This window comes from Triturus cristatus, chromosome 6 (assembly GCF_964204655.1).
Source record: "Triturus cristatus chromosome 6, aTriCri1.1, whole genome shotgun sequence".
NCBI classification, from domain to species: Eukaryota; Metazoa; Chordata; class Amphibia; order Caudata; family Salamandridae; genus Triturus; species Triturus cristatus.
In genome coordinates, this window is record NC_140589.1 from 773678612 (window position 1) to 773700023 (window position 21412).

General features: G+C 47.1%; 1 protein-coding gene across 4 annotated transcripts in view; it reads right to left on the reverse strand.

Annotated features, from left to right (window-relative positions):
* Positions 1-21412, reverse strand: part of LOC146817852 (amine sulfotransferase-like) — a 388273-nt gene that overhangs the window by 278330 nt on the left and 88531 nt on the right. For 3 of the 4 annotated variants that reach the window (XR_014963025.1, XM_085611332.1, XM_085611333.1), the window contains exon 2: positions 2236-2286. Coding sequence is in view for 1 of the 4 variants with exons in the window: in XM_085611332.1 (XP_085467458.1) it covers positions 2236-2263 (28 nt within the window). In the remaining 3 variants the exon portion in view is untranslated. Of the gene's footprint in view, positions 1-2207; positions 2287-21412 lie in introns of all 4 variants that reach the window. The other variant, XM_085611334.1, reaches the window with a different exon arrangement.

A 21412-nucleotide genomic window follows, 5' to 3' on the forward strand; every position in this document is an offset into this window, starting at 1 on the left:
GAGTAAGCAGGTGTCTGAGTGTGCCTGGGAGTTGGCGTGCAAGTGTCTGAGCGGGTCTGTGAGTGGGTGTGAGTGTCTGAGTAGGTCTCTCAGTGGTTATAAGAGTGTGTGTCTGGATTTCTCAGGTGGGGCATTAGTGTCTAAGTGACTGTTTAGGTGTATATTTATTTTTTAGGACAGAATTGTGAGCAGGTGCATACATGTCTCAGTAGGTCTATGAGTGGTTGTGTGAGTCTCTAAGTGGGTCTGTGAGTGGGTGCATTAGCATTGAAATGGGTATGAAAGGGGTGCATGAGTGTCTGAGTGGATCTGTGAGTGGATGCATAAGTGTCTGAGTAGATCTGTGAGTGGGTGCATTAGTGTCTGAGTAGAATGTGACTGGGTGAATGAGTGTCTGAGTGGATCTGTGAGTGGATGCATGAGTGTCTGAGTGGATCTGTGAGTATATTCATGAGTGTCTGAATGGGTATGTGAGTGGGTGCAGGTGTGTGTCTGTGTGGGTCTGTAAGTGAGTACATAAGCGTTTGAGTGGGTCTATGAGCGGGTGTATAAGTATCCGAGTGGGTCTGTGAGTGAGTGTCTAAGTGAGTCTGTGAGTAGGTACTTGAGTATCAGTGTGGGTCTGTAATTAGGTACACACATCTTTGAGTGGGTGTGTGAGTGTCTGAGTAGGTCTGTGAGTGGGTGCATAAGTATCTGAGTGGGTCTGTGAGTGAGTGTCTAAGTGGGTCTATGAGTAGGTGCTTGAGTGTCTGTGTGGGTCTGTGAGTAGGTGTGAGTCCCTGAGTGGGTATGTACGTGGGTATCTGAGTGTCTGAATGGATCTGTGAGTGGGTGTGTGAGTATCTGAATGGGATCATGAGTGAATACATGAGTGTCTCAGTGGGTCTGTAAGTAGGTCTGTAAATGCCTGAGTGGGTCTGTGAGTTGGGGCACATGTTTCTGAGTAGATCTCTGAGTGGACAAGTCAGAGTCTGAGTGGGCCTGTGAGTGAGTGAGTGAGCAAGTGTCTGAATGAGTCTGAGAGTAGGTGCACAAGTGTCGGAGTGGGTGTGTGAGTGTCTGAGTAGGTCTGTCAGTGGGTATTAGAGTGTCTGTCTAGATTTCTCAGTGGGTGCATGGGTGTCTCAGTGACTGTTTGAGTTTATATGTATTTTTGATGACAGAATTAAGAGTGGGTGCATACATGTCTCAGTAGGTCTGTGAGTGGGTGTGTGAGTCTCTGAGTGGGTCTCTGACTGGGTGCATTAGCATTGGAGTGGGTATGTGAGGGGTGCATGAGTGTCTGAGTAGATCTGTGAGTGGATGCATGAGTGTCTGAGTACATCTGTGAATAGATTCATGAGTGTCTGAGCAGATATGTGAGTGGGTGCGGGTGTGTGTCTGAGCGGGTATGTAAGTGAGTGCATAAGTGTCTGAGTGGGTGCATAAGTATCTGAGTGGGTCTGTGAGTAAGTGTTTACATGTGTCTCTGAGTATGTGCTTGAGTGTCTGTGTGGGTCTGTGAGTAGGTGTATAAATCTCTGAGTGGGTGTGTGTGTATCTGAGTAGGTCTGTGAGTGGGTGTGAGAGTATCTCAGTGGGTCTGCAAGTGGGTGCATGGGTGTCTAAATGGGTCAGTGAGAGGGTGAATAAGTGTCTAAGTGAATCTCTGAGTGAGTGATTGAGTGTCTGAGTGGGTCTATGAGTGGGTGCTTCAGTGTCCAAGTGGGTCTATGAGTGGGTGCATGAGTCTCTGAGTGGGTTTGTGAGTAGGTGCTTGAGTGTGTTTCTCAATACTCACAGGAGCCTTTTGGCTCAAGAGTGCAAAAGTCATACTACAGTTTTTTTCTCAGTAGAGGGTACGTGTCCTGAGAACCACACTGCTTGCTATTTACTATGATAGTTGAGAGAGGAGCATTATGACCCACTCCACTTTAGATTACACTAGAGATTACACCTCTCTGGAGTCATGGCCCCTGTCCACACCCAGCATTAGTAAAAAACAGATTATACATCTGCACATGCACTATGATGTTACAGTTAGCTTCAGTTATAAATCGCAACACATGTTTAATAAAACCTTTGATATAAACAGTTGAAGTGATGTTGTCATTATACAAAACTTAAAAAGAACTGACATTAGCCAGTTGTGAGTAGCTGAACTAACAAAATATGCATCCCCTTATGTCCTACTTATGACCTCACATATAATATCACTCATACACATAATGTAATCAAAATAAACCAACTCACGTTTATCATTTGTTGTGGTTGACATCATTTGTAGTGTATGAACGTTTTTATCTGTGAAAAAAGGATTGGTGTTTAGTATCAGTAAAAGTTGGGTAAATACATCTCTAACCACACTTACAAATGTTTATTTCAGTCTTCACAAACGCCTCCCAGATCATGTCTACTGTGAGGCCAATAGTTAGTTCCTTAAATCACATCTTTGAAATCAATGTTAATTCACAGGTTGGTAATTCTTGGTTTACTTTAGCCCCGGGTGGAGACTTCGGCTCCGCCCACGGACTGTGTGGAGATTTGCCTCCTCCATGTTCTGCGTAGAACGTGGAGAAGGCAAATCTCTGCACACTCTGCAGCATAGCGGAGTTGGCCAGCCCCCGTCTTCACTCCCTATATTAACAATAAAATATACAACTAATAAGTCAATTTAAACCACTTACCTGAACTGCAGAGTCCCCGGCTGCCATCCTCCTCTTCATTGCTGTTTCTGCTTAATTTTTGCAAGAATTAGCAGAAACAGAGATGAAGAGGAACAGGGCAGCCCGGGAACACCGCAGTTCAGGTAAGTGGTTTCAATGTATCAGTTGTATAGTTTATTGTTAATAATATAGGGGGGTGGAAGCGGGTGGCATAGCGGGACTATGCAGAGGGCCACGAGGGCTACAGAGTTTGTTTGTACCACCATGGCCCTCTGCGTAGCCCCACTACGCCCAAGTTTAGTTTACTTGCCTGTGCACTCTGTTATACATCCATAAAAGTGAGCACATGAACTAACTGCGTTTGGAGCAAACAAAGTAAAATACTTAGCACCTGTCAAAACAGGAAACTCTACAAATTTGATCTACCCACTTCGGACCTTAAATGTATAAATACATACATAGCGCGTACCAAACATTTCTACCAATCTGGGGCCGTATTATGCATTGTGATTGTTTGCGCCCAGCGCACCTTTTAAATGGTGCGCTGGGTGCAAAGAATCACAATGCACCCTATTATGATGTATCCGCTGCCCCCAGGGCAGCCGCAAACTTGCGCTGCCCTAGGGGCAGCGCTTTCATGAGAAAACACGGAGCAGCTGCTCCATGTTTTCAGAGTGCAGGCGACAGCCGCCTACTCTTTGACAGGGCAATAAAGATCCCCTTGCAGGCGGGTGCAGTCAGTGACTGCACCCACCTGTAAGGTAATGTCTGGGGGTCCATGGGACCCCCTTTACCCCCTGAATTGGGCTGCTCTCAGGAGGCGCATAGACAGTGCACCACCTTTTAAATGGCACACTGTCAGTGTGCCTCCTGAGGGCTCCTTTGACACTGCGCCCACTTCTGTAATATGGCGCGGGTGCAGAATCAAAGGAATTTCCTCATTTGCATGAGGGAACACCCTCTGAAGGAAGCACTGGTGCTTTAAGTGCACCAGCACTATCGGTATTATAGAAGGGGACACACAAGCGTCTGCCCCCCTTCTATGATTGCAAAGTACCCCGGGGCACTCAAAGCGGGCGCAAACGCCCGATGTGTCCTCGGGGCACTTATTTTAAGGCGGCCCCGGAAGTGAAACAAAACCAAACAAATATTTATACAAAAGCCTTAATATATATCGCCATGAATCCCAAAATTGACACGTCCTGCCAATACCTCCTCCCTGCTACCAGGAATATGTATAATCATAACAACCACTGACACCATGCATGTCTTTTTTTTAATAAATATTTATTTTGGGATTCAGAATAAATAATTACAATATACCAACAGACTAGAACTGGCCCATAATCAATTTCATACAGTTTTCATACAATTTCCTACTGTATCATGGCATTTCATACAGTATTCAAAACATTTAATACACTATAGTTCAAAGAACTGTTCTAAATGTATCTGTACAGAGCATATAGAAATGACCTACCTCCACTTAACCAGACATTAATCCATCAACAATAGAGCCCATATTTTAGTGATTCTTACAATTCCTCCACATCGAGTAGCATGCAATAAATCGTTGATTCTTACTTGTTTCATTTTCCCCACCCACTCACCAATAAAGGGGATTAGCTTTGTTTTCCATCTTTGAAGCAAAAAACATATGGCCACCAACATCAAGACATAGAGCAGCTTTTGATTTCTGGGAGTTAATCTCAAGGTGGGATCATAACCTAACAACACCATCAAAGCTCAGGGTACAAGATGTATTGGTCACACTCGCCTCCAAATACCGAAATATCACTTTCCAAAAGTCTCGGATAGCTGCACATTGCCAAATGACATGGGGACAGTTTGCTACTCCATTTGATTCCCATATTAAACAGTGGCCTGACAGTGTTGAATTAATCTTGCAGAGAAATGGTGGGGTTCTATAGAGCAGCCATTTTGCTTAAAACTGCATTTTTTACCAATTGGCTCCTCTCAACATTGCAAAGTTCAATGTATTAAATTTACCCCCACACTTCCTTTGTCAGTGTAAATCCTTCATATTTCCCCCACGTACTAATCGCTTTTTGACTAGTATCAATCCCTCTGCATGATGCAAGCAACCTTTTCCATGCACCCAGTCGCCATGGATCTGGGATCTCCATCAGGTTCGTGACCAGATTTTGACTGTTCAAAAGAAGAATAATATCAATTGTCTTTAATTTAGAAACTAGGGGGCAGATTTATGTTAGACTTGCGCCACTTTTACGCCGTCGTTGCGTCACTTTTGTGACGCAGCGGCGGCGTAAACCCTGTGCCACGTTGCGCCCCATTTACATTGTGACGCATCTATGGAGATGCGTCACGGTGTAAAGCCCTGCGCCACATTAAACCTGCGTCAGGTTTAATGTATGCAGGGTGGGCGTTCCATCGGAAAAAGCCCCGGAAAAGTGACGCAGTGAAACCTACAAGATTTCACTCAGTCACTTTTCCGACGCTGCAGGCGTAAGGCATGACGCAGCATGTTAGGTATGGGCAGCCCCTAAACATTGCTGGAGTTGCGTCGTGCTTGCAACACGACTCCAGCAATGCACCGCCCTTACGCCATCAGATGCGTCACGCATCTGTTTATCCTTGCGCCACGATGCGCTGCATTGTAAATGTGGCGCATCTGTGGTGGCGCAAGGGTAAACTTGCATGACGCATCTTTCCTGGCGCATCCCTGCTGATTTGCAGGGATGCGCCAGGAAACATAAATCTGCCCCTAGGTCTTTGTAAGAGCAGTTTAGCAAAAAATTATCCCCTGTTAACGCTTTAATTTCTGACCAATTCTTCCAAATATCCCCTGATATAAAATCAATCACCTTGGAAAAACTCATCACCCCCATTTCAAAACTACACGTTGATACATATTTTCCCTGGGAACGCAAGCTAAATCCGAAAGGTGCGTAGCAGCATTAATGTAGAGGATTGAATAGCACCCATAGAGACCCCTTTTTGCTAAAAAAAACCACTGCATAATCTTATGGGGCACTTTCTTGGGAGATTTAATCAGCTTTAAAACATAGCGAATGTGGTATTCCCATAAAATCAAGCTCATTAGGTCATTCTTAAAAATTCTAGCTGACTCATATTTCATATGAATCCTGGACAATGAGGGGCCGATTCCGATCCTGTTTTTTTTGTTTCCGTACGACCTGTATCCGTAAATTTTTCCGTACGAATCGTACAAGCCCCGTCCGACCTATGATGTACGATTCGTATGGGAAAAATACATATGGATCTGCCCTATCCGTACGAATCAGATCGGGAAAAGTTGTACGAGACGGACCCGGACACTTTTCTGCACGAAGCCTAAAAATACAGTCTGACCGTACAAGTACGATCCGGACCGGCTTTCTGATTTACGAATTGTACGGAAAACGTCCCGTACACGGGGAATGACTTGTACATACGCAATGTCGCTGTACGCACCGTACATATGCAATGTTGTTGTACGCACCAATGTTGTTGTACGCACCAATGTTGTTGTATGCACTACATACGCAATGTCGGTGTACGCACCGTACATACGCAATGTCGGTGTACGCACCAATGTTGTTGTACGCACCAATGTTGTTGTACGCACCGTACATACGCAGTGTCGGTGTACGCACCGTACATAGCAATGTCGGTGTACGCACTGTACATACGCAATGGCGGTGTACGCACCGTACATACGCAATGTCTGTGTACGCACCGTACATACGCAATGTTATTGTACGCACCAATGTTGTTGTACGCACCGTACATACGCAATGTCGGTGTACGCACCGTACATAAAGCAATGTCGGTGTACGCACCGTACATAAAGCAATGTCGGTGTACGCACCGTACATACAAAACGCATGGGGGTGTGTGCCTGTACGACTCGTACCCCTGTACGGTACTGAACCACGGACACTGTAAAACAGCACAAGGAGGGTCTATTCGACTCGCACAACACCACAAAACACGTCTACACTGCACAAAAAATGGAAAGGACTGACCTGGACACATCCAAACAGGTAAACAGAGGGGCAAACTCACAACCACCACTTATAACACACCCACCAAAAATTCAAACTGAGCCCCACCCACAAATGGACCAATAAAAATGGCCCACACACACAAACCATGAGCCTTTGCAACAGACTCACTGCATCTAGAGAGCACACACCAACAACTGCACCCATCCACCTTAACATATACACCTTCACACAACCGTTACATTCAGACCCACACACCCACAATCATCCACACCCTCACCCCACACCATGCCCACAGACAGGGCAGCACAAGGCCCTCCTGTGACCTGTGCAAACACAAACACCAAGACAACAAGTTAAAATATCTAGGACAGGAACTCACACTCACTGTCATGGCAGCATGCTCCATGGGGGGACAGCTACATCACCTGGGAGACCCAGGGCCAAATCACACTACACACACCAGCAGGCCCTGTCACACACACCCCTTACACAAGCAGACACCCCCGGGACAGGCAATGGATTTACCTACTGTCACAATGGACATGTAACACAACAAGACCAATACATAGCCGAAGAAGCATCCAAGCCAAAAATCTACATGTCAAAGACTCAGGAGAACATATCAATCTGTCCCCCGCAACATACCCATAGACAAGTAAACATTGAGGAGAATGCTAGGCACATACAACTACCTGGAGGAACAGTGCCAACTTGAATGTGTATGAAACATGCATGTTGCATGAAACAGCATTAACATTGTCTGTCTCTCACACACAGGGCAACGTGATGAATCTCCCCCCAACAATGGGGGGGAAGAATCACTGTCCCAGGCTTGGGAGGAACCTGATCCCACCGGCAGCGATGCCTCTCAACACTCCGCGGATGACCCCGACCGACCTCGACCCTCTGGTGTCCAAGCCCCTGCAGCACCTGGTTCAGGAACATCTGTGCCAACCACCACCCACATTCCTGCCACATCCCAGGAGACACCGAGGAGCCCTGCCCACAGTGAACAACAGAGCCAGACTGACCAGGAGGGACAAGGTGCGGCGGGCACCCAGGAGGAGGCAGACAACACCGCCACTGCCATCCCTCAGGGGTCCCGTAGACCCGATGTGCCCACAACGGCAGGCCAGGCTCGTGTGGGCAGGGGTGGTGGGAGTGGAGGCAGGCGGAGGCGGGAACCTGACCAGCCAGCTGAAGGGACCGGTATGTCACACATACACAACATCATGGATGCATACCGGCGTGACACCAGGGAGTTCAGCCAGCAGGCCGAACAACACGCCAGTTAACAAGAACATCAAGGATGGATGGAGGCAAGACTGGTTGAGTTCCTGGCGGTGCAAATGGACATAGGCCATTCACTCCGTTGGATCGCCGACAACATGGGCAACCCTCCCTGTGCCACCAGCCACAGGGAGGGAGGAGGAGGAGGATTCGTCCGACGGAGCGTCCCAAGCATTGTCAAGGCCTGCATCTGAGGGTCCCGCGAGGAAGGTGGGTCGTCCACGGAAAAGACCGTGAGAGGCAGCGGCCCATCCACATCTCCCAGGTCACCCGGCCTGGCACCTGGCCTTCATGTGCGACAGTATCACCTCATTGACTGACATCATCTGCCACATGGACCTGCTGGTCACAGTCTGACCAATGATGCCAAACACTGTGGTCTGGACTCTGATGACTTCAAATGGCAAGGATCCCATCTCCCCCTGTGAACTTTGGATTCCATGGTCCCTGCATTGCACCTTTTTCTGTGCACAAATCACGCCCCAGAGCTATAATTAAAAAATTAATACTTGAAGTTTTATGTTGCAGTCATTTAGCATGAGTCCACAACATACGTGTGGGGATATGTCAAAGTATGCCTGAGTATGGAACTAACTCCAGCCATCCATACACTTGGATCTGAGTCCAGTCGAGGACACACATGAGTCACAATGTATCACCAAATACAGACATGGAGCCCAATAGTCACCCGTGATGGCCTCAAGCTGCTGAGGGTGGGCTTGCAATACTGCTCAGACAGACCAATTTGGAAGAGCATCCTGAAGGTGTAGAGGAGGGAGTCCCAGGTCTGTTTGGCGAGATGGGAGAGCTATCTCCTGCATGCAGTTTTTATGTGGATGTGATGAATGGTGGCCAGGGCAAGGTGGCCTGCATGGAGTTGGGCCAACTGGGTGTTGGATGACAGACGTCCAAGGTCGGTTTTGGGTCTGGGGTTGTGGACTGCCTCCTGAGTGTGGTTGAGGAGTCTGAAGGTGATCCAGCAGCAGCCATTGTAGCTATCTCAGGTGGACGGTGATGTGGCTGGGGCTGTTGAAGATGAGGTGTGCGGATGCACCCTGGATGTGGACAAGTTCTCCTGCAGTTTTGCTGTTGTTCTCCGTAGAGGCCGGTGCTGTAGTTGAGCCGGCTGGTGTCGTGGACCTGGGGGACGGTCTGTCTTGCCTTGGAGTGGATCTATCTGTGGATCATTTGCAGCATGTGGAGGGTATTGCAGCATGAGGTACAGATGGTGGTGAGTTGCATGGTAATTGTGAGCGATGGGTCCATGATGAACACCAGCTTGCGTGCGTGGCCACTGTGTGCTGGTGCGGTGCCCAGGCCGGTGGGACACAAGGAGTTGACCCAGCCGTAAGGGGACAATCCTCAGATGATGACCTCAGTCCTGTCCAAGTCCAGCATCAGGTGGCTGATGTTCAGCCATTCGTCAACGGATCTCATGCCTTCCTGAAGTTTGGATCTGGCAATGGCTGGGTCTTTGGTGAGGTTGAGGAGCAGCTGGATGTCAATGGCATACAAGATGATGATGAGGTTGTGTGCGCATGTGATGGTGGAGAGGGGGGTCATGGAGACATTGAAGATCGTCACACTGAGAGAAGAGCCCTGGGGCATGTGACAGATGACCCCAGTGTACTACATGCTGCAGGGTGGAGGCAGACTCCTTGGGCCTTGCTGGTGAGCTACTTTCTGATTTAATCCTGGGCCCTCCTCTGGATACCAGTGTTGGAGATGTGTGAGCTGACAGTGTGGTAGCACATGGTGTAGAATGCCATTGAGAGGTCAAGGGGGGTGGGCTCACCATTGTTGAGCAGGGCAAAGTTGTCGTCGGTGGTGGCAATGATGACGGTTGCAGTGGCGATTACTGTGGAAGATGGTCTGGTGCCAGTTGCCTGGAGCAGTTTGCGTGGAGGAAATTCGTCATTTGCTTGTTGAGTGTCTTCATGATGACATTTGCTGGGTAGGGAAGCAGAGTGATGTTCCAGGAGATCCGGCGATACTGCTGTCCGTTGTTTAAGAAGGGCCTGGGTCTCTGCATGCCTCCAGCACCCATGGAATGTGGCAAACGCAAAGGAAACATTCATGACGCGCTGGACGTGGGCTTCAAGGATGGGGAATGATGTGGTTGAGATGTTGTGTGGGGAGGGGCCTGATGGAGAGCCAGAGTGGATGGGGCACATGACCCAGGTTGTGTACTTGCTGCTGACGGGAGTCCAGAACCTCAGGGGGGTTTGTCCTGCGGATAATAGTGCTGTCTGCCTCTGTGTGCCAAGGCTGTCGTGTATGGCCATGAGCTTGCAGTGGTACAAAGTTGCAAGGGATGTGATCTGCCTTGCAAGGGTGGGATGTCTTGGATGGAGTTCTGCTGTCAGTTCACTCACAATGCTGATGAGCTCCTTGATGTCGTGTGTCTACGTGTCTCGGCACTATCTGAAGGATCTCAACTTGTCCTTGCTGATGATATGGTGATGGCTGTGTGTGGTGTTTTCCAGGGCTGTAAGGTAAATGATGGCTCTTTGTGTTGCAAGGTCTGCACAAGAGTCCGGCTAGGTCTGTAGGAGTCCAGTAGGTCTGCCTTGTCCCAGGTGCCTTAACTGTTGTTGTGCTTCACAGGAAAGTCCATCAATGTGGCAAGATTGTTGGATCAGTTGCTGATGCAGTGCGTGAGGTTGCAGGGTATGGCGGTTGTGTTGTTTCGAGTGTCCAACACAGCTTGTCTGTGGTGACTTACATCAAGCATCTTTAGGGTATCGGTAGCGGGGTGTGGGGCAGTGTGTTGCTTGTCGGAGACGTGGATTCAAATGTTGATGAACCAATGATGGATGGTGGTGTGCGTCTCCTCCAGCAAGAAGTTACTGGCCCCCAGCCTCATGTAGTCTGTGGAGGTGAGGGCTTGCGTGCAGATGTACGTGTTGATGGCTTAGCGGAATTGTGGATGTAGGCCTGGAGATCTGTAGATGAGTTTTACTCTGAGGGTTGCCAGGGATTTGCTGCAAAACCGGATTAGTGACTCTGAGGGTGTACTTGTGAATAAATTGCAATTCATCCTCTGGGATTGTTGTTGCCGTCCCTGTGGGTGATCTTGGATCCGTCTGAGATGGCAATGAAGAAGTTCTGTGCTGAGGATGCTTTTGTCCAGGTTACTGTCATGAAGGTGATGTGTGGGGCTTTTGTGTTGAGGAGGTAAGAGAGTCCAATGGCGTGCTGGTGGACGGAGCGGGTGTGGAGTAGGAGGCACATGACCTGGTTGTTCTGACAGGGTCTGGTAGTCGGGGCAGCGCTGTGTAGGCAGTTGGAGTTGCACATTCAGCATGCGAAGGGGTCATGTGTGCGCTTAGGGGTTGCCTGATAGCAGGCGGATGATTGTCTGGAGGACATTGCTTGGAGTTTGGCTGCAGCATGAGCCTGTTGTGTGACGTTGGTCATGCAAAGACCAGAGGGTCGTGCACTGTGCACGTTGCAGGCGCAGATGGTCCTGCCTTTGGCACGGCATTGGCGCAACAGTGGCACAGAAAAGCTGCTGGCTGCATTTAGAATGGGTGGAGGGGGAAAGGCTGAGCATTTTGGAGGCGTGTGGGTTGCAGAATCAGGGCACTCGGTGGGGCGGTGCCGCAGGTGAGGCAGCAGCAGGTAGAAGGGGTGGGAAATTAGGCAAAAAGTAGCCCACAAAGACAAAGAGGTCAGAAAGGCACAGTGCAACAGGTGTGTGTACAGGAAGGAGTGTCAGGTTACTCATGGGTCACTCCGGGAAAATGTATGACTATCACCAAAAATGACGGCCACAGGATCAGGCAACAAAATGCGGAGCTGCGCACAGGAGACACACCATCAGCAGGCATTCACGTCTTGTTGTGGAGAGCAAGCTGGACAAATACATACACAACCAGGTACTTCATGCACAATAGATATTATTAACCATGAAGGACTGCATGCATGTTGCCGAAGTACACATACACACATATGCTCAATCTTTGACAATTATGCCATAGATGACGCATGCAAAGTGGCAAGAGATCTGCAGTGACAGAGATGAGGCACTTTGGATTGTGCTGAACACCTTCATTCCATATACACACAAAGGGAAATGCATCCATATGAACAGACTCACAGGTCAGTTGAAAGAACATGTGGGACATACGCTGCCCCCCCCCCCTTCACAACACGGATGATGTAAATCCCAATGAACTGGCACACAAGCTAAGGGGATGAGCCAAACACATCCTGCTGCATACGGAGAGGCTGCAATACCTCATAGAGCCTGTTGTTGTGATGTCCCACACTATGTCCACCCGTAGCATCCGTAATGTTTCAGAGGCAAGGTTTACACACATTGATGCCTTCATCAGACGCCACACTCCACTACAGATGACTGTCAAGAAGGGTGACTACATGGGAGTGATGCTACATGTTATATGATCCATGGTGAGAAGACATGTATGCATGTTACCACAACATGCACAGAAGCAGGCCCACACATTCCCAACCCATACCAACACCAAAAAGCCTTGTTGCAATCCTTACCCAAACTGACATTTCCACATGTCCGTGCATGGAATGCTGATTCAGCACATGTTGCAATCCTCATGAGGAATAGCAGGAGGACAACGATGACACGAGCAGCCAACAGGCGCAAAAACCTGGGAATGACAGACACACAAGAAGTCACCGAAAACAATTCTCGCTGCACACATGGACATTTACAAAAGATGAACAATGTTGGACACATGTAAATTTCAAGGAAAGTCTCTCCGCAAAACTGTATGGCATGACACCATCACTCGAGTGACACATCAGAACACACATCAAAGTCACTATGCATTCAGTCCGCTGGACACACCCTGTGGGTGATCTTGGATCCGTCTGAGATGGCAATGAAGAAGTTCTGTGCTGAGGATGCTTTTGTCCAGGTTACTGTCATGAAGGTGATGTGTGGGGCTGTTGTGTTGAGGAGGTAAGAGAGTCCAATGGCGTGCTGGTGGATGGAGCGGTGTGGAGTAGGAGGCACATGACCTGGTTGGTCTGACAGGGTCTGGTAGTCGGGGCAGCGCTGTGTAGGCAGTTGGAGTTGCACATTCAGCATGCAAAGGGGTCATGTGTGCGCTTAGGGGTTGCCTGATAGCCGGCGGATGATTGGCTGGAGGACATTGCTTGGAGTTTGGCTGCAGCATGAGCCTGTTGTGTGACGTTGGTCATGCAAAGACCAGAGGGTCGTGCACTGTGCACGTTGCAGGCGCAGATGGTCCTGCCTTTGGCACGGCATTGGCGCAACAGTGGCACAGAAAAGCTGCTGGCTGCATTTAGAATGGGTGGAGGGGGAAAGGCTGAGCATTTTGGAGGCGTGGTGGTTGCAGAATCAGGGCACTCGGTGGGGCGGTGCCACAGGTGAGGCACCAGCAGGTAGAAGGGGCGGGAAATTAGGTAAAAAGTAGCCCACAAAGACAAGGAGGTCGGAAAGGCACAGTGCAACAGGTGTGTGTACAGGAAGGAGTGTCACGTTACTCATGGGTCACTCCGGGAAAATGTATGACTATCACCAAAAATGACGGCCACTGGATCAGGCAACAAAATGCGGAGCTGCGCACAGGAGACACCATCAGCAGGCATTCACGTCCTGTTGTGGAGAGCAAGCTGGACAAATACATACACAACCAGGTACTTCATGCACAATAGATATTATTAACCATGAAGGACTGCATGCATGTTGCCGAAGTACACATACACACATATGCTCAATCTTTGACAATTATGCCATAGATGACGCATGCAAAGTGGCAAGAGATCTGCAGTGACAAAGATTAGGCACTTTGGATTGTGCTGAACACCTTTATTCCATATACACACAAAGGGAAATGCATCCATATGAACAGACTCACAGGTCAGTTGACAGAACATGTGGGACATACACTGGACCCCCCCTTCACAACACGGATGATGTAAATCCCAATGAACTGGCACACAAGCTAAGGGGATGAGCCAAACACATCCTGCTGCATACGGAGAGGCTGCAATACCCCATAGAGCCTGTTGTTGTGATGTCCCACACTATGTCCACCCGTAGCATCCGCAATGTTTCAGAGGCAAGGTTTACACACATTGATGCCTTCATCAGATGCCACACTCCACTACAGATGACTGTCAAGAAGGGTGACTACATGGGAGTGATGCTACATGTTATATGATCCATGGTGAGAAGACATGTATGCATGTTACCACAACATGCACAGAAGAAGGCCCACACATTCCCAACCCATACCAACACCAAAAAGCCTTGCTGCAATCCTTACCCAAACTGACATTTCCACATGTCCGTGCATGGAATGCTGATTCAGCACATGTTGCAATCCTCATGAGGAATAGCAGGAGGACAACGATGACACGAGCAGCCAACAGGCGCAAAAACCTGGGAATGACAGACACACAAGAAGTCACCGAAAACAATTCTCGCTGCACACATGGACATTTACAAAACATGAACAATGTTGGACACATGTAAATGTCAAAGAAAGTCTCTCCGCAAAACTGTATGGCATGACACCATCACTCGAGTGACACATCAGAACACACATCAAAGTCACTTTGCATTCAGTCCGCTGGACACACACATTGCAACACATGCCACTCAATGCTACAAGCTTGCACACTCATACCCAGTGACTCACCATTATGAGAAAAAGTTGCGTATGAGCTGACTCCGGATATCATCCTCCACCTCCTCCTCCTCATCACTAGCCTCGTGAGCAAACCCTTGATCCTCCACGGGTGGATGTTCTTGCTCATCCAGATCCAGGATGAGTGGCACTGCCTTCTCAACTGCCATGTTGTGCAGCATGCAGCACACGAGAAAATTTGGCACACCTTCTCCAGGGCATAAGGGAGGGACCCGCCTGTCTTGTCCAGGCACCGGAATCTGCTCTTCAGGAGTCCAAACGTCCTCTCAATCACTCGCCTGGTCTGCCAGTGTGCATTGTTGTACCGGTGATCTGCAGCTGTTCTTGGGTTGTGGAGAGGTGTCATCAGCCATGGCATGTTGGGATATCCAGAGTCCCCTACATGGAACCATCATGTAAATAAGTGGGTCAGGAGATGCCGTAAGAGCCAAAGATACCGCAACACACAGGACAAACAGAGTATACCCACCAACAAGACATGCTCGTTCGTTGCGCAGCCGCAGCATCATTTGTGGCACCCTGCTACGCCTCATGATGTAGGCATAGTGTGCTGATCCTGGAATATGTGCACAGACATGGGAAATCAGCATGTTAGCAAGACACACCACAAGGGCATTTATCGAGTGGTAATGTTTTCTATTGCGATAGGCTTGTTCCTGTGCCTGTGGTGGTAACAAAGCCACATGTGTACCATCAATGGACCCAATTACATGGGGCATCTCTCCCAGGGCATAGAAATCACTCTTGACATCTGTCAACTCCTCAGGAGTAGGAAATTTGATGAATTCATCAAGGTGCTCCAACATGGCTGCTAAAACATCACGCAGGACACGGCTGAACATTGTCTGTGACATCCCACCCACATCAGCTATGTTCAATTGAAATGTACCTGTGGCAAAAAAATGTAGGGCTGACATCACCTTCATCTTGGGGGTCAGCGCATTAGGATACCTGTGTCATGGTTGGAGGTGTGGTGCCAGCTTGTCTGTTAAGTCCACAATCAACTGGCGAGTGAATCTGTGCACAGAATCCCTGACCATGCTTGACCGAGTCCTGCCACTTACCTGTAAGGCCCTGAGACTCCTGGGGCTACCGGCTTCGTTCTGGCCCTCGCGTTACCCTCCCGCCGTCGCCTGCAACCGCGACCGCTGTGTGGGGGGAGCGCTTGAAGGAACTACAACACCCAGGATCCTCTGGGTTAAGGAAGCGGAAACCATGCATCTTGCGCGCCCGGAGGCGCTACTTAACAGATCCCGCCCCCGGCAGAGCGGGGGCCATGCACAGAATCCCTGACCACGCTTGACCGAGTTCTGCCATGTACCAGTAAGGCCCTGAGACTCCTGGGGCTACCGGCTTCGTTCTGGCCCTCGCTTTACCCTCCCGCCGTCGCCTGCAACCGCGACCGCTGTGTGGGGGGAGCACTTGAAGGAACTACAACACCCAGGATCCTCTGGGTTAAGGAAGCAGAAACCACGCATCTTGCGCGCCCGGAGGCGCTACTTAACAGATCCCGCCCCCCGGCAGAGCGGGGGCCGTGCACAGAATCCCAGACCACGCTTGACCGAGTCCTGCCACGTACCTGTAAGGCCCTGAGACTCCTGGGGCTACCGGCTTCGTTCTGGCCCTCGCATTACCCTCCCGCCGTCGCCTGCAACCGCGACCGCTGTGTGGGGGGAGCGCTTGAAGGAACTACAACACCCAGGATCCTCTGGGTTAAGGAAGCGGAAACCACGCATCTTGCGCGCCCGGAGGCGCTACTTAACAGATCCCGCCCCCCCGCGATGCGGGACGCGCGCGGGCAGGCGCCGGGCTAAGCCCGGGCAAAGGGCGGGCCGTTGTGTGGCTGTTAGGAGGCCGGAAGAGGTCGGGTCGGGCTACCCCCCTAAGGTGTAAAGACTGCTGGGTGACTGTATAGTACTATTGTTATATTGCACATTGCTAGCCAGGCTGAGATATCTGTTAATAGTGGCTATCGAGCTTCAGGGTATTCATCTGGGTTATATCGCTAGACATTGCTAGTCAATGTGCTGGGAGCTCATGTAAGTTACTGCTCAGGGTTTATAAGAGGTATTTAATTGTCTCTGCGTAGGCTTTCAGATTAGTTGATTTACTGCTAAACCCTTTTGCATATTATAGTTTAGATTGTTAAAATACGTGAGGGGCACTTTTATTATGGCCAAGAATATAACTACTATGGATAATTATTTGGTTAAAAGGGTTAACTTAATTAATAACGAAAGGAGGAAATCATTGGGGAAGGATTCCCCTATTGGAAATGTGTCGCTAGCCTCAGATGCTAGTATTACTACCTCTATTGTATTAGGCTCTCAAATTGAAACTCCCCTATTGGAGAACTTGGTAAATTCCCCTGTGGTCCACGTTGACCAATGCCAAAATCTACTGGAGTCTCCTAATGAGCCTATAACACCTTGTTCCCCTCCAAAAAGGGCTGTTAGGAAGTGCAGAAAGACTCAAATTAAGCGGGGGAGCGTTCATCAAAAATTATTGCTGGGTCATCCTCAAAAAAGTACGCAGGCCCAAACAGAGACCCCGATCACTAATAGAGATGAGAATTCAGCCCTTTTAGGGCTTATCACTAAGATTTTCGAGGCAAAATTAGCACTTACGATTAAGCCCCTTGTGGAAAAGATCGATTTGTTATCTAATGAAGTTTTAAGATTGGGCGGCACTTTAGAGAAGTTAAAACAGCCCATAAAACCGCCTGAGATATTGTTACAACCTGCTCACTCAGTATTGCCACCTGTAAATGAGGCAGCGAGCTGCCCAAGTTCTACTAGATCATCGAATGTAGCTGGTAGTAGCATTCGAACTAATGCAGCCCTATCTAGTAGTGAGAGGTCCAAAGTTTTGGTGCAAAAATCACATCCTGTTAATCTCCCACCAGCTTGTGAACCCTACGTGATCGTCCTCTCAAATGTCCCACCTTTAGATTCAGCAATATCTAAAAATCGAGAGGAAGACCATGACTCACTTAAACGGAAATCACTCGCTTGGTTAAACAAAAATTGTGGTTTTCCTATAAATCTCTCCGACCAAATTTTGTCTACTAGACGAGTCCCTTGGATAGGTAATGCAAAAAAGTCATGTAAGGGAGATTGTGTCATTATAAATTTTAGACACCCCCAACATGTTGTGACCATCCAATTAAGAGCTGCAACACTTGTACTAGGGGAGAACGACGTGAGGGTTCACCCCTTAGGTTATTTTTATAGTCATTTAGACAGGCCAATTCAAACCATGATTAGGAAAGGACCCACGTGTATTCATGGTGCACCAATCTTTGCTATTCCGACCCAAAATAGATTTGCTGCTTTGAGTTCCTTATATTCTAATGATTGACTTAAAAAGGTTGTACCTGTACTAGATACCCTGTCGAGGGAGACCCACACGAGTAGCAATGTTTTTTATCCAATAATCTCAGTAGCACCAAGCCCTTTGGACCTGGATGCAGATGAGTTGCCAGACATAGCTAGGACTATTTATGCCCGGCAGGGTGACGCAGTTGGAGTGGATACGGTTTTAAAATCCCAACCGATACAGCTGGAGGTATTAGGTAATATCATAGACGATTCCCTACCCACATCTGTGCCTGATACTGTTGGAGCAGATATTTCACTGGGTACATCCTTACTATGTGCAAAAGATGTCTCCAAAATAAGGTTAATATCTTGGAATATTGCTGGCCTTTCCAGGAATATGAAGGATGCAGTATGGTGTTCTTACATTGAGAACTTTGATATTATCCTTTTACAAGAAACTTGGATGATAGAAACTGCCCATAGATTAGGATACAAAACCTTTAGCTCCAAAGCAATCCCATCAAACAGAGGAAGGGCATCTGGGGGGCTGGTCATTTGGATTAAAGTCTCCATGGTAATAGACGTTATTCAGCTGTCTATTCCCTGCCCTGATTTGCTAGGTTTAAAAATTGCGACAAGAGGGTAAGGGGTTATTTACTTAATAAATATCTATAATAGACCATACCCATCCAACAAGGAATCAAAGGTGATAGAAACCTTGGACTCCGTTTTAGATGACCTAGGACAAAATGCCAAGGTGTTAGTGTGTGGGGATTTTAACTGTAAATATGAGCCTATTCATAGGAAAGGATGAAAGGATCATCTAGAGTCAGGAAACCCATGGTATAATCAAGATTGTAGATCAGCAAAATCAAGGCTGATTATGGCTGTAAAATCTAGGATTCAATTGGATATTAAAAATGCTAGATTGCTCTACAATAAAACTATGACTCAAGCAAAAAAAACATGGGACTCTGATTTATGGGATGATCTATTGTGTGCGGCCAAACAACACGATCAGAGTACATTCTGGAATTTAATTGCTAATGGAAATAAGAAGGGTAATTCCTCCAAGGATGTTTACCTTGACGAAAGCACCTGGTGAGATCATTTCACTAAACTTTATTCTATTAGTAAGGATGACATGTCCCTCAACGACAAGGATGACATGCCCCTCAACGACAACGAACCCATTTTAAATACGAGTACTGTCTCATTATATTTTAGCTTAGTAGAAACTAATTTGGCACTACAGGCTGTTAAAATGGGTAAAGCCCCTGGCCCTGATAAAATCCCTGGCGATTTATTAAAACATGATATGGAAGTGTGGGGCCCATATATACATTTTCTAAGTAACTCAATAGTGGCCGGTACATCGATCCCCGAATCATGGAAAGGGGCAGAAATTATAACAATTTTCAAAAAAGGTGACCGTTACAATCCATGCAATTACCGTCCTATTAGTTTAATAGATATTTTACAAAATTTTTTTGCCAGACATATTTTAAATGGGCTTTTAGGATGGATTGAGGAGACAAGGATATTAACCAAATACCAAGCAGGTTTTAGATCTAAAATCAGCACAGCCGACCAGGTATTTAGGTTTATGTGTATTTGTTGGAAATATATAAATATTAGGAAGGGTAGTCTCTTTGTGGCTTTTCTAGACTTAAGGGCCGCCTTCGACCTTGTTCCTCGCAACTTGCTATGGTCTACATTAAGGAAGATGGCGGTTCCTGGTGAGTTACTTAATGAGTTGATTAAGTTACATACAGGGAATTACGCTAAAATTAGATGGGGGAAGGATGGTGAACTTTCCAGAGCTATCCCCGTAGATAGAGGTGTGCGCCAAGGCTGCGTGCTTGCCCCTACACTTTTTTCATTGTTTGTTAACGACATTCCAACTTTCCTAAAGAATTGTGTTCACGACTCCCCGAAACTAGATGGAGAAACAATAAGTTCTTTACTATTTGCTGATGATACTATTCTTATTTCCCAGACCCCAAGGGGTTTACAAAATTTGGTGAACACTTTCCAAATATACTGCGAGGAGAAGGGATTAGAAATAAATCCAACTAAGACCAAATATATGGTCATAAATCCCCCCAAAAATAATAATAGGAACAATTTGTTCTTAAAGAATCGCAAATTGGAACAGGTAGATAGTTTCAGCTATTTGGGTCTAACGCTCGATAATAATTTGACTTGGAAAGGTCAGCTGGACAAAAGTACACTAGTTCTCCAACAAAATTCATTACCTATTCTGAAAGTGCATGGTGCTAGTGAGTCTAAAGCAATTTCTCCAGCACTCGAGGTATTTAAAGCGAAGGCTCAATCAGCTGCCCTTTATGGTGCTGAAGTATGGGGATGTTGCAGTAACAGCAAATTTGGGAAAGTTGAAAATAATTTTGTACGCAGGCTGCTTAAAATTCCAACTAGAACTCCTCTTGTCCCTGTACTACTTGATATCATTTTTAAAAGAACAGAGTATCTAGCACTACTGAGACCAATGCTGTATTGGGTAAGGGTCTGGTCTACCCCAGAACTGAGTGATTATAAGTGTGGGCTGACTGAACTTATTCATATTGATGAGCACCTGAAAACCCCATGGCTAAAATATATATATAAGTGGTTTAAAAGATTAGGCCTCTCTCATTTTTGGGAAGCACCCCAGAATATAACCTTGTCCTTTAAAAAAATCTTAAAGGATACTTTCTGGTCCTATGTCTACGCCGAACTAATATTTGGATCGACGATTGGCATATTGACACAGAACTTCCTAAACATAAAAGATATTCCAAACTTTGAAGAATTTATGGATGAGATTGGCCCTCCGCTAGCAAAATCACTATATTTGCAATTCAGATATGGGGTTTTATTGATCAGCGCCTACACATGCAGGTGGGGTGGGGAAAAAGGTTCGGATCTCTGTACCCTTTGTTCCTTAGGGGTAAGGGAAGATGTTGCTCATCTCCTCTTCTTTTGCCCAGCGTATAAGAAACCGAGGCTCTGTTGGATCAAACCAGTTTGTAATCATGTGGGGGTTAGATCTTATAAAGTGGCAGAGCGTATACTAAAATCTGATACCTCTCAACTGATGGTTTTTGGTATAAGTAGATTCTTATTTAATATATATCTCATTAGGAAAAGGTCTGATTATAAATTGTAATCCAAGAAGCAATATCTACCCAATTCCTTTTCCACAGTTAATGCATTTAGTCTCCCTCAGCCTTATTTTATTGTCATTTATCTTTTTTATATGAAAAACTGGCTTTTAACTAAAATATTCCTATTTATTGTTTTAATATCGGTATTGTATAATCATGGAGTACACCATTTTTGCTAATTGTTGTAATCGTAATCATATATGGTCATGTATGCAAATTGTGTTTTTTATTGTTATGTTGACTTTTATGGCTAAAATTGCCGAAATAAAGTACTACTGAACTGAACTGAATCTGTAACGGCGGATGCAGGCATGTTCCCTCATGGCACCCAAG